Source organism: Parasteatoda tepidariorum, chromosome 2 (genome assembly GCF_043381705.1).
Source record: "Parasteatoda tepidariorum isolate YZ-2023 chromosome 2, CAS_Ptep_4.0, whole genome shotgun sequence".
Lineage (NCBI taxonomy): Eukaryota > Metazoa > Arthropoda > Arachnida > Araneae > Theridiidae > Parasteatoda > Parasteatoda tepidariorum.
Genome location: NC_092205.1, coordinates 47,488,979 through 47,501,538, shown reverse-complemented (window position 1 = coordinate 47,501,538; position 12,560 = coordinate 47,488,979). Strand labels below are relative to the sequence as shown.

At 25.7% G+C, this 12,560-nt stretch overlaps 2 protein-coding genes across 2 annotated transcripts in view; one reads left to right on the top strand and one right to left on the bottom strand.

The window, feature by feature from the left end:
* Positions 1-1,017: 1,017 nt before the first annotated feature.
* On the top strand, positions 1,018-1,887 carry LOC107446895 (transcription termination factor 4, mitochondrial; the record flags this gene model as incomplete). Its single annotated transcript, XM_016061676.4, is given in 1 exon segment — positions 1,018-1,887. A coding segment is annotated over 1 exon segment (784 nt), but the record flags the coding sequence as incomplete, so codon positions are not given.
* Positions 1,888-7,085: 5,198 nt separating this feature from the next.
* The window catches only part of LOC107446897 (Unc50 RNA binding protein), a 12,424-nt gene continuing 6,949 nt past the window's right edge, over positions 7,086-12,560 (bottom strand). Inside the window, exons 5-7 of the mRNA XM_043056502.2 lie at positions 9,628-9,767; positions 7,539-7,631; positions 7,086-7,452 (exon numbers count right to left, since the gene is read on the bottom strand). Of these exons, the coding sequence (XP_042912436.2) occupies positions 7,316-7,452; positions 7,539-7,631; positions 9,628-9,767 (370 nt within the window). The 3' untranslated portion in view covers positions 7,086-7,315. The remainder of the gene's footprint in view (positions 7,453-7,538; positions 7,632-9,627; positions 9,768-12,560) is intronic.

Sequence of the window (12,560 nt, the reverse complement as noted above, 5' to 3'; positions counted from 1 at the left end):
TTTCGTTTGCATAAGAAAGAATATCAAATTTAATTAGCCACAATAAAGAAGGAACCTTGCAATGCTACATTAACGACGTCTCTCGAGTAACTGAATGCGTCTCATACAACAACGCCCCCTATAGTTCGTTGCGATCGCGAATACTATTTGCATATTTTAAAGTTTGAAGTCATGTGATTCAGAAAAGTATAAAATATAAAGTTTAAATGGACCTTTCATATCAGATCATAAAATTTTAATAGAGTAATTTCGCAGGCATTAGGTTTTAACTCTAAGAAGATACATATTCCTTTTTTTTTTAAAAAAAAAGAGCAATTTTACTTTGTGTTCGCTTTCATAAGAAAGAATATCAAACAATTTTCTTTTTAAAATTTAATAAGACACAATAAGGAAGGAACGTTACTATGCTACACTGAAGAAATCTGCAATGCGTGTTGTTCTGCTAGCAGTCCTATAGGTCGTTGCGTTCGCGAAATACATTAAATTTTAAACTAAAGAGTGTGAACCAGTCGTTTTCTTTTCTTTTTTTTTCCTTTGAAAAATGTTCGCAGTGATCGCAGCGATCCTGTGGGCTGTGGGTGAAAAAAAAATTTAACGCGCAGTTATGACATCAAGGGTCATTCTAGTTTTATGTGTTACACGCATTTCCATACACCAACTCTGATTGCTGAAATACATTTTCCCGCATAAAACTCACGAACCAGGATCTCTTTTTCTGCTAATGATTAGGCAATTACATGCAGTGAGAATGCTCCCTAAAGGAAATTGTTTGGAATTATTCTTCTTAGTTTTAACTTTGTCATTTAAAAGCTGAGAAAAAAATTGCCAGCGAGTTTTACAAAAAAATTTTGATGAGACAGAAATAGAACGCCAAATGTGGTGAAGTTGAAAATGAATAGAAATGAAGTGAGCCACTGTTTATTTACATTTTCCACTCAGCAATGCCATTCAGTGATCTGTTCTATAAAAAATACTATTACTTACCATGATGTGAATATCATTTCCTGAAAATTATAGTTCTACTTTATTGCTTTTTGATAAAAGCTCAGAAATGCTTCTCAAACACGCCGTCTTAGCTAGACCAGTATTTTTACCGATGCTTAAAATTATCACCCGAACTAACTTTAACAGAACAAAACACTCCGAAAGTTTTTTAAATGATAAAAAGACCATTAAAATAAACGATATCCTTTCATCTTTTGGCTTTAATTATGGACAAGTGGCATATATATTGAAATCGCCACATTTAATTCTTAGTTACGGTAAAGAAGATCTTATGTCGAACATTCTGAGATGGCAGATGCTTCAAGTAGATAAAAAAAAACTTTGCACTGCTCTTACAAGATGCCCAGAACTTTTAACATTAAATCCTGCTTACATAGACAGCAGAATTAAAGAGCTAATGACAATATTTACACAAAAGGATATTGATAAACTATTAGTAACATGTCCAGAAATATTTTTAGATGACTTTGATGATATAAAAGAAAAAGTTGAATACATTGTATATTTTATGGGTGTTGAGCAAAGTAGCATTGTGAAAACAGAAGCCATGCAATTTGATCTTGATTATATTAAAATCAGGCATGATTTTATGTTGCGTACTGGGTTTTATAGAATGAAAAAGAGAGTTGTTCAAGCCAAGACTGCTCCTTTAAATAAAATATTTAGTCGGAATGTTCAAACTTTTCTAAAACTTTCTGGTTTGTCGAAAGAAGAATTTGATGCATTTAGAAATGCTTATAAATTTGAACAGCAGCAAAAGCAATTGGATGAAGAAGATTCAGATGAAGATGTCTAAGTTTAATGGGATCCTTATATTCATGTGAAGTTCTGTGTTACATTTCATGGACAGTATTGAATGCAATAAATTTATATAGAAAATTATATTTAGTCAGTCGTAAGCTCAAGTAGTTAAGAATGCATTAAGTTTTCAGTTTAAGTTCATTATTCAACCATTTTTGCTTAACAAATTGAATAATATTGTTAATGTTTAAAATATTTTTGCAAAATGCTATTTAAAATGTTTATTATTGAACACAATACAGTTCTTGAATAGCGTCTTTTGAAAATATTTAGTAAAAATGTCTAGTTGATAAACTAATTAAATTTTTTTACTGGATGATTATAATTAATTTTTATTTAATTTTTAAAATGAAATTTTTTTTTATTGTTAAAGGTTTTGTTAAAAATTTTGCGAAGGCAAGTAATTTTAAAAATTAGTACTTTTAGAATATAAATTTTTTTTAAAAAGTAATAGTATACTTTCAACTATAAATAAAAAACTAAACTTTTCAATAAGTGATAATTTAAGCAAAATTAAAAACAGGGATTTTAAATAATTGTGTCTTAGTTTTATAATATATTTTCATATCATTGAAAACAATAAACTATTCGAAATATTTTATTAATTAAAAAAAATATATATATGAGGAACACAGATCACAATTTTTCTTAGAGAACTTCAATCTCATATATGAATACATTAATTCTTATTTTCACAGTTACTCAATAACTTAATAAAAATTAAAATCTCAATAAAATACATAAAAATATTTTTAAAAACTTGTCCTTTCAAATATTTATTTGTGTTCCATTTTATTGAATGTTTTTATTGTCATAAAAGACATTTGCAAACACCTAAATTTTAGAAGTGCTAATAGTTTTATCAAAATTTAGACTTAAAGAAAATCTGTTTTAAAATATTATAAATATTTTTTGAAAAAATTATTTTCTTACTTGTAACATAAAATTTTGTTTTAAGTTGCTCATACAATAACAGCGGGAAAAAAAAAACTCTCACTACAGCAAATTAATTTTTTATTTTACCAATGCATCCAAGTTATCTTCAGATTTTATTTTAACAATTTTAGGCCACACAGGACATTCCCATGATATTAATATTTGAATTTATCCTTCAAAACAATGGTGCGAATATACTAATGGCAGAATGTTCAAATATAAGTAAAATGGGTACTAGAGTGTAGAAAAGGCTTCACAGAAAAAGGCGAATGCTAGCTACTCCATATTTCTCACTCACTCTAGTTGTGAGCAAGGGAGATTATATAAGTTAAGGCTCCACAATATCTTGAATAATGACATGAATGTAGTACAGGGGTCAAAATTGTACGCTGGCCACCTCTACTTTCCAGACAATCTGATACCTATCGCTCTAAAACTAGGTGGATGCCACTGTGGATTGAAACCCATTTCTTCACTATGATAGTTCACTTGAACTTTAATTTCAATAAATGTGCCAAAATTTTTTTTCATAAGATCCTTCTTAATGTATAAGCAATTTTATTCACATCATACCGATGTATCACTCTGTAAAGCTTAGCAAACCAGCAGTTTTGAAATTAACTAACCAAATTACTGATTTTTTTATGACCTAGTGTATGTAAGCATAGACATTTTTTATTTTAATCTAAAAATTTTATATTGAGCATTACTTATCTTTATCTGAACACTTATCATTTAACTTAATACATTTGTTCTCTAATCTCCTAGTTCACATAAAATCAAATTTAGTGGATTCAAAAAATTTTTTTATTAAAATAATTAAAAAGAAACTTTTTTTTTTTTTTTTCATAANTTTTTTTTTTTTGTTCTAACAAATATTTATTGCTAAGTTACTAAGTGAGAACTGCTAGTCTTATTTGTATAAAATAGAAAATTTTTGTAAAATTTTTTTTTTTCTTCTTCTTAAAACAGTGAATTTTTTGTTATCTTATTAAAGCTGATTTTGTTAAATTTAAAAAAATATATATCTCACATCTTATCTCAAATAAATGTTGTAAGTAAACTGTTTCAGAGATTAATCAAATCTTTAAACTTTTATAATATAAAAAAGATTATTTTTGCTGATTTATTTCCAAACATTTAATCTAATATGCCAAACTGCTCCACTTTGTGGGCACTTTTTTCCCCAGGAATAACAAAATTTATGTTTAAATGTATAGTTCTTGGTTTAGTAAATTTGATTTAAAGTAATGTTGCCTATAGCTGCATATAAATTGTTTGAAAGTTTATACAAAATACCATTTTGTTCGAGCTATATAGTGATAACCATTTAAGGGGATTTCAAAAATAGCTAATCCATTTCAAGTTTTAGTTTTCAATTGTTAACCAGTTTTATAAAATATTTTGTAGAAAGTGCAGCAGTTGGCAGCCCTGATTTAATTACTAACATTTAATTAATTTAGCATTACTCATATTATTAGTAACGTTTTGGTGACAACTCCTATGTTTATTTAACAAAAATAAAATTTTTACATGATGCACATGCTTTTTAAACTTATTCTTCACTTATACTTATGTAATTTTATTTAAAAGCCCTTTTAATAACTTTATTATTTTAAAATTTATTTAATAATGACTGATATTTTTTGAAAAAAATATTTGAATTGGTACATAAATTTTCATTGCTTAATTTAATTTGCTAAAAGTATCCTAAATAATATAATTAATTACATTGTAATCAATATTGCAACAGTGTTTTCTTAAAGCGACTTCTGAAAGGTGACCCTCCCTGCTTGCCCTTTGATCCCAATAAATGCACAATCTTTGCCCTTTTTATAAAAGTACGCCGCCATCCCTTAAAAACTATGCCTTTTTATTCAGATTCACTTTTAAAAAAATTTATTCATTGTTTTTAAATAATAATTACACACTGGAAAAATTATCCTTGTTTATAGGTTTAATTCTGATTACTATTACAAACATTTAATTTGTTAGGAATATTTTTAACTGGTTAAATTTATATAAGTATCTATTTTCGGCAGGGGGGGGGGGAAGTTATTAATAAATTTTTTAAGTAATTTTAAAACTAATTTTTTAAATAAATACCTCTTTTAAAAATTTAAAAAACAGAATTTTTAAATGTATACTTTCTAATAATTTTTAGTTTAAATTATAGAAAAAAGCTTTCAAATTGTTTATCAATTAAACATTTTTTGCTAGTTTAGGGTTTTTGGAGGGAGAAAAAAAAAGAGATTGCCTTTTAGCATGCCTTTAATTATTTTTATAAACTACAAATTTTTCTCTTATTTTGATAATGAAAGAAAATTATGATTTGAAATATATTCATAAAATAGTATGAGAAAATAATTAAAAAATTGTTGAGCATAAAATTCATTCATTAAATAATATTGCACATTTTGTTAAATATTTACGATGTTAAGTAAGTGCCCTTTTAAAACTCAGAAGTACTCTTTTCGGAGAGGAAGCGTCTTGGCCTTTTTCATTCCTAAGGAAAACTCTGATTTTATAATAATCATATTTATATTAGGTTACATTTTTTATCTTTTTTCTTCGATCTCACTTCATAGAATGCGAGATTTCAACGGCAAGAAAACTAATTAAAGAAAGGGTTAGCTTTGTACTGCATATGCATAAAGTTAAACAATGTAAAAAGAACACAAAATTTGCTTCAAAATCAGACATCACTTAGTACTATAGTTTCTATTTTATAATGAACAACCTTCTTTAGTATGGAAACAGAATGAAAACAAAGAGATTATAAAAAAAGGAATGACCAATAAGTTAAAAGGAACAAGTTAATCAAACAAAAGAAAGGAGACGAAAAAGGGTGTGTTTAGAGAACACCAGATATCCTCCTAACAACTCCTGTTAGTAGACATTATATTGTTAACTTAAAAATTTCACCAACCTTAAATATCCTAATGCTGAGGACAATAAAGCTGAGGTATGGTCTTATAATGGATAAACTGAATGTAACCTTGAATTATAGCTCATAAACTTTCAAACATGCATTCAATGTCAATATTTTCTATATTATAAAGAATATTCCATCACCAGATATAGCTTAACTTTTAATCACAGGTTTGTATTTTTGCTAATATCCAACACTGTGTATCATAATCTGATCTAGATTTGTGGGAATCATTTAATAGTTTGAAAAATTCTAACAATTGCATGGTTGGCAAATCATTTTATTGTTTAAAAAAAATCAGTGTTTTAAATCATCAATTTTTCAAATTATTGTTTTAGGTTGGAAATATTTTTTGTACAATAATAAGTATATTAAGGTCTGATTACATTGATAATTGAAGGTTTTATCCAGTAAAATGATGATAGGGAGATATATCCTAATTATTATTGAGTGGATGTTTATATAATATAGACTGATATGTAATAATAAATTATTAAACAAGAATGGAAGTGACATAAAAGTTTTAAAATATAGTTTTCCATTAATTGTAAGTAAAATAATCTGTTTAATAAATACATTTTAATTATATCCATTTGGTTTTATGTAGTTTGGGTATATAAATAATTGAGAAATGTTTGAAGAAAATAGTTTAGAAATTGATCAATTTTTTTTATTGTTTTCTGGTCTAAATTTTTTTTTTCATTTGATATCTAACTCACTAAGTGGGTTTTCACAATTTCATGAGGGCTTTGAATGAAAATAACAATGATTTTATTTTTTTGTCAATTAATTTGTAGGAATAAAAAAAGATGGAGTTGCAATAATTTTTTTTTTTTTTTTTAAATTTAAAATGAAAATAATAATAGCTTTTTTTAAGAGTAAGCAATTTAATGAGTTTTTCCCTACTCAAATCATTTTTATTTCTCATGGAGTAGGACTAAAAAACAGTTGTAGCTCTTAAATACAAATGCATAAAATTCTCCTTAAAATGCTTTCTTCTTTAATGCAACACTTATTTTTAAAGAATAAGACAATGGATGGATGGATTCAAAATATTTATCATAATAGTATAAGTATCACATTTCAATTGGAAAAAAATCCAGTTCATAAATTTAAACATGTGAATAACACTGGTCAGTGGTGCACATAATTTTCTTAAACCAAACTCAACTTTGAGTTTTCTATCTCATTGCATACAAAAGGAAGTTTAAAATTCTTTTAACCCTTATAAAGTAATAAAGAAATATTAAAACTTTAAAAAAAAACTATAAATAAATATGTGTTAAAAATATTTTTCATATTAACTTTTACAAATCATCTTTTTAGGAATAATTAAAAATTCCCTTAACTATTTCAAAATAACTGCACTTTAACAATTACCTAGCATTGGATAAATGATAAAATGAACAACTAAAAATATAAATAATCCTTTATTAACAATTATTTAACGTACAACAAAAGTCACACATAATATTTCGTAATGTGTAATTTCCACTAAGATGCATAAATATTAAATATTTTATTGCAGTTGTGACAGTGAATGCATATATATATATATAAACACACACTTATATATTTTATCAAAAACAGAAAAATGATAGTATTTACACATTTTTACATAATTCTAGTTGTTCTTCAAACTCATAGTACACGATACTCATAAAAATTCATAACATGTAAACAAATATTATAATTTATGATTAGGAAAAGTATGTACAGCATAAATAATACTAGTAGGGGATACAGAAGAACTTGTGTATTTTCTAATATAGGCAAAGCTGAAAGAATAGAAAAAAAAAAGTTAAAGTATATCACTGATATGGTTAAAAGTAGATTTTTTTTTTTAATTGTTTAAGATTATTACCACTGTATCCAAGAAATGTGATGTATATATAATATCCAATAGCTATTAACCACAGAGTGTTTCCAACAAATACCCAGCCTCGACTGATTAAAACTGAAAGAGATAATATATGTTGTTTAATGATTAAGTTAATTTAATAGTAATTTAAAAAAACTCTACAATCTATATAATATAAATTACTTGATTATCACAAATAAATACTTTTAAGCTATTTTGAAATCCACATTTAAGGTAAATGACCACATAAAGGCAAAAAAGTAAAAGTAATAGATTTTAGAGCATTAAAAGTAAACTATAAAAAAAAAGTGTTTCAATTCTTATTTATTTCAAACTATATATATATATATATATATATATATATATATATAAACGAAAAAGTGTAGAGAAACCTCTTCCTTGAAGTGAATAAAAGAAATCTCTCCATCTGTGGGTAAAAAGCTGACCTCTCTAAGTCAAACTTTCTGTTTTTATCTAATCATAATGTTGGTGAAACATCTATCCATAATTTTGTGAAACTAAAATTAGCCTTAAATTCGGTCATTTCAGCCGTATTTCTGAGGTCCTTTTTTGTAGTTCTGAAGGAATGACAAAACTCATTTGTCTTTCATAGAACTATTATTTATAAAATGTAAATCAATACAATATGATACGTAACACTATACAAGTATAATATTAAAAAAAAATTTGATATTGCGAAAAATGACTGTCAATTACTACTTACTACAGTTAATTTAATTAAAATATTATTCTTCACAAGTTTTATTATTGTGTGTCATTTATTTCATTTAAATTTTCTAATTTCGATAACTTATTGACTAAAGATTTCAATTTTTTAAAGAGGAATTCGTTTTAAAGATCTTAGTAATTGATTCTTCAGATTTCACTCTAAGAAACAAAGGAGTTTAATTTAGCAACGAGTAAATCATGTTAACAATCTTATCATCAACCTCCAAGGATTGCTCTGCAATCTTTAGGGAATAGGAAGCAACGGGTGGAGCCCACTAGTAAAATTTATTTATAATTAGGGAAAAAAAGAATTAATCAAAAATATTGGCAAAACAAATTTTCATTCAATTTAGATATCTTAAAAATAACATTAGCATTACTAAATTGGAAATTTAAACATTATATATAATACATACTTTTAATGTTTTTTTTTAATATTTTACAAAATAAATATTTACATGAATTCCACATTACATCTAAAAAACAAAATTTCATTATCAACACTTTAACTTAACAATAATTTTATGCAAAATAATTCTTTGCTTGTTGGCTATGGATATATTTTTCACTTAGAATAAATAAAATTATTACATGCTAGAAACATATTTAAATTTTTATTTATTTATTTTGTTCTACATTTTGTAAGGAGAAAAACTTAAAAAAAATTTTTCTCCTGCAATGTGAATAGTTTCATCTAGATATACTGAAGGAGAAAAACAATGTTACAATCTTTACAACAAAAACTCAAAAAATTACTTAAGGTTTTACACAGCCAACTTAACTAGACATGATATGTAACTATTCATATAAAAAAAAAAAATCGAACTCTACTCTTTATATTCACTTACACTGAATAACTTAATTTTCTAGATTATTTTTAAAAAATAAATTGTTTTATTTCTACAACATACCGTAAAATTAAAATTATAATAATAATATTTAAAATACTTAACTGAATTAAAAAAAAATTTTGTAATAAAAAAAATAACTTTTTATGATCAATCAAAAATACTAAACTATGCATATTTATAAAAAACAACTTGGTTAAATTATTAACTTTTAAAAAGAATTTTTGAACAATAATTTAAAATAAAATATAAATTTTTTAAAAATAAATTATAGTTAAATGCAACATGGTTTATATGCAACATAGTATTTAAAAATCTAACTTGTTTCCAAAACTCTACCAAATCTACACAAAAAAAAAAAGTATTCCTAAAATATATTTTAGAAAGTGTTTTTTTTTTTTTTTTTTTTCAACCAATTTTTATAATTTTTTTTTCCTTATTCAATTAATTATCCCAGAATTTTTTAACGTAAACTTTGCAACAATTGAGATACACTGTGTCAATCTGATACTTACGATGATAAAAAAATAATTGGAAAATGTGCAAAATTATTAGAAGAGGAAAAAAAGCATTAAGATGAACATCAAATGCATAGGCCCATTCAACATCCTGATCCTTGCACACAGGCTTACGCAAATATCTATTAGATATGAACCTAAAAAATAAATAAATATTATAGTATTATACTAAGTTAGTAAATATTATACTAAGATAGTATTATGTAACATATAATTAATTTAATAATATCATTACAAGACTACTGGGAATTTTAATCCCTATATTAAACTTAACATTCATCTAATTGTTTTTGTTTACTCCATAACAGAGGAATCTCTTTAAACTCACTATTTCTCCAAAATAAATAAGTGGATAGCTAAGTTGGGTATATATATATATATACAGGGGTCTGTTTAGAAGAAATTTGGGTCCGTTAACGGACCCTTCACAAAATATCTTTTCATAAAAACGGACCCTTCACAAAATATTTTAACTTAAAAACGGACCCTTCACAAAATATTTTAACTTAAAAACGGACCCTTCACAAAATGATTTTTCTTTTAATCGGACCCTTCACAAATTTGTTTATCTTCATTATTATTTTGTTAATCGAATAAACCCTTTCCAGGGCAGAAAACAAGAAAGATGGATGTAAACGAATTAAGTTTTGTCTTCGACAGACGATTCTTCCATTATGCGTCCGAAATTTATATTCTGCGTTCAGCAATATAGGCTAAATACCAAATATTTGTATGGTGCATCTCTAATTTAGAAGGAGCAATTGTTGTTTATTTTTTAAAATTAAATTTTTTTAATTACAATTTTACAGTGTTGAGCATAATCTTGTATGTCTATACAATTTAAAAACTCCTTGAAAAAATTTTTTTTTTGCAATAACGGATCCTATTTGCACAAATTCATAAAAGCGGACCCTGGTTGAAAGAATATGAGTAATTTTTTCACAATTTCACGAAAAACAGACCTTTCACAAAATGTCTGGACAGACCCCTGATATATATATACATGTATATATATATATATATATAGCTCAATGAAGACAAAAAGGATAGATTAAAAATATGAAAATAAAAATATTGAAAAAATTTAATAGATGTTTTAATTTATTTTTTATTTTATTTATTTATTGAAATAATGCCAAAAAAATTTTTTTCTAATTTTTTTTTCAACCTGATGGGTCTTGAGTTACCACCATTTTAAACAATTTGTAACCTTTTTAATTTTCTTGGTTACAATGCCATCTTGGGAGCAAAATGCATAAACCTGTAACTTAAATATAGTTACATTTTTTCTGGTGAATAATGCGAATCTGAAAAATATAATACGGGTTCATATTTAAGTGACCCCACCTTTGCGTGGGGGGACGGGGTGAATGATAGAATTTGATAACATTGGATAGCTTTTAAAAATTATTGAATGTATCTAGTTTAATTTTTTGATCTGATGTATATTTCTCAAGATATTTCACACTTTTAAAACTTTTTTTTACATCCTGTATATTAGAATAAAACTAGCGAAGCATTAAAAATCTAAATCAATGTAACATTGTCATTAATAAAAAAAAAAAAACCTTAGAAAAGATAAAAGGACTGAAGAAAGTGGTTGGATTAGAAATGAACTCTATATGGAATTTTCTTCATGCTGATATTTCTGATATCTGCACAGACAGGAATGCCTGTAGTTTGTAATAATTCAGCCAGGGTGTTTCAAAGAAATTCACCATGATAATCTAGATGATCTCAGAGCAACACCAGCTCCTCATACAACAGCCAACAGCTGATTTAATAAATATTTTTACAAATACATTTGACATTAAAAAATTTTCTTCATCAGACAATTACTGATTATTTAACAATGAAGTGTTTGATGGTAGTTAAATCATTCCATTGTATAATTATAAGTAACAGAATTTTGAAAGATCAGAGGGGAAAAAAGTAGCAAAACGTCTTTAAAAACATAACCTCAATTTTTTTTTAATACATTTATTTTATAATAATTTTTAAAAATTTTCCTAATTCCACATCAAATATCAATATAAAAAAACATTAGGAGAAAAAGACTACTGAAGAAAAATTACTCTCACCCTAATCAAATTGACAATAAAGATATAACTTTCATCGAAGATACAATATTAACTTATTTAAATTTATACATGTACTAAATTGTCCAAAAATAGAGATATAAGCCTCGGCAACTCTTTCTTAGCACATTTTGTTACTTAGACATTTTCTTTTGTGGATAACAAGTTTAGCTCAACACAAATCATTAATTAAAGTTTTAAGCTACATAATTGCATCAATAACAGGGTGGCCACCCACCTGGAAAACCTGGAATTATCAGGGAATTTTTTTTATACTGGAAAAAACCTGGAAAAATCAGGGAAATATGGATAAAAACCTGGAAAACCTGGAAATTTTAAAGAAAAGCTGGAAATTTTTCCTTATATAATTTTTTAATTTCACTAATTTAAATTATTTGCTAATTTTCTTAATTTAAATTGTTTCATCCATTATACCCACATTTTTTAGACGGAAATCTATCTCCAAACAGTTAAAATATCATCAACTTACTTTGCTTTCATCAAAATTTGCTCCATTATAACCCTGTTAAACTAGAATACATATAACATAAAATTCTCCCATGGTTGCTAAGCAAATGTCTTTGATCTCTATGCAGACTGTGCAATTTAGGAGAGGATGTGGAAGATGGGGTTAGGATTCGGTTTTTAAATTCTGTCCGTGTTCACACAATGATTCAAGTTTGTTCGCAATTGAGAGTGGTAATTTTTTTCTATTTTGACAAAATGTTTTTGTATTTTTAACTTTATTAAATTCTCTAAAAATTAGTTGGTTATAATTTAATAATAATAGATTTTATATTGCACTCTTTTTCTGAAAGCTTTTGAACTCCCATTCAAAGAAATCTGTAAATT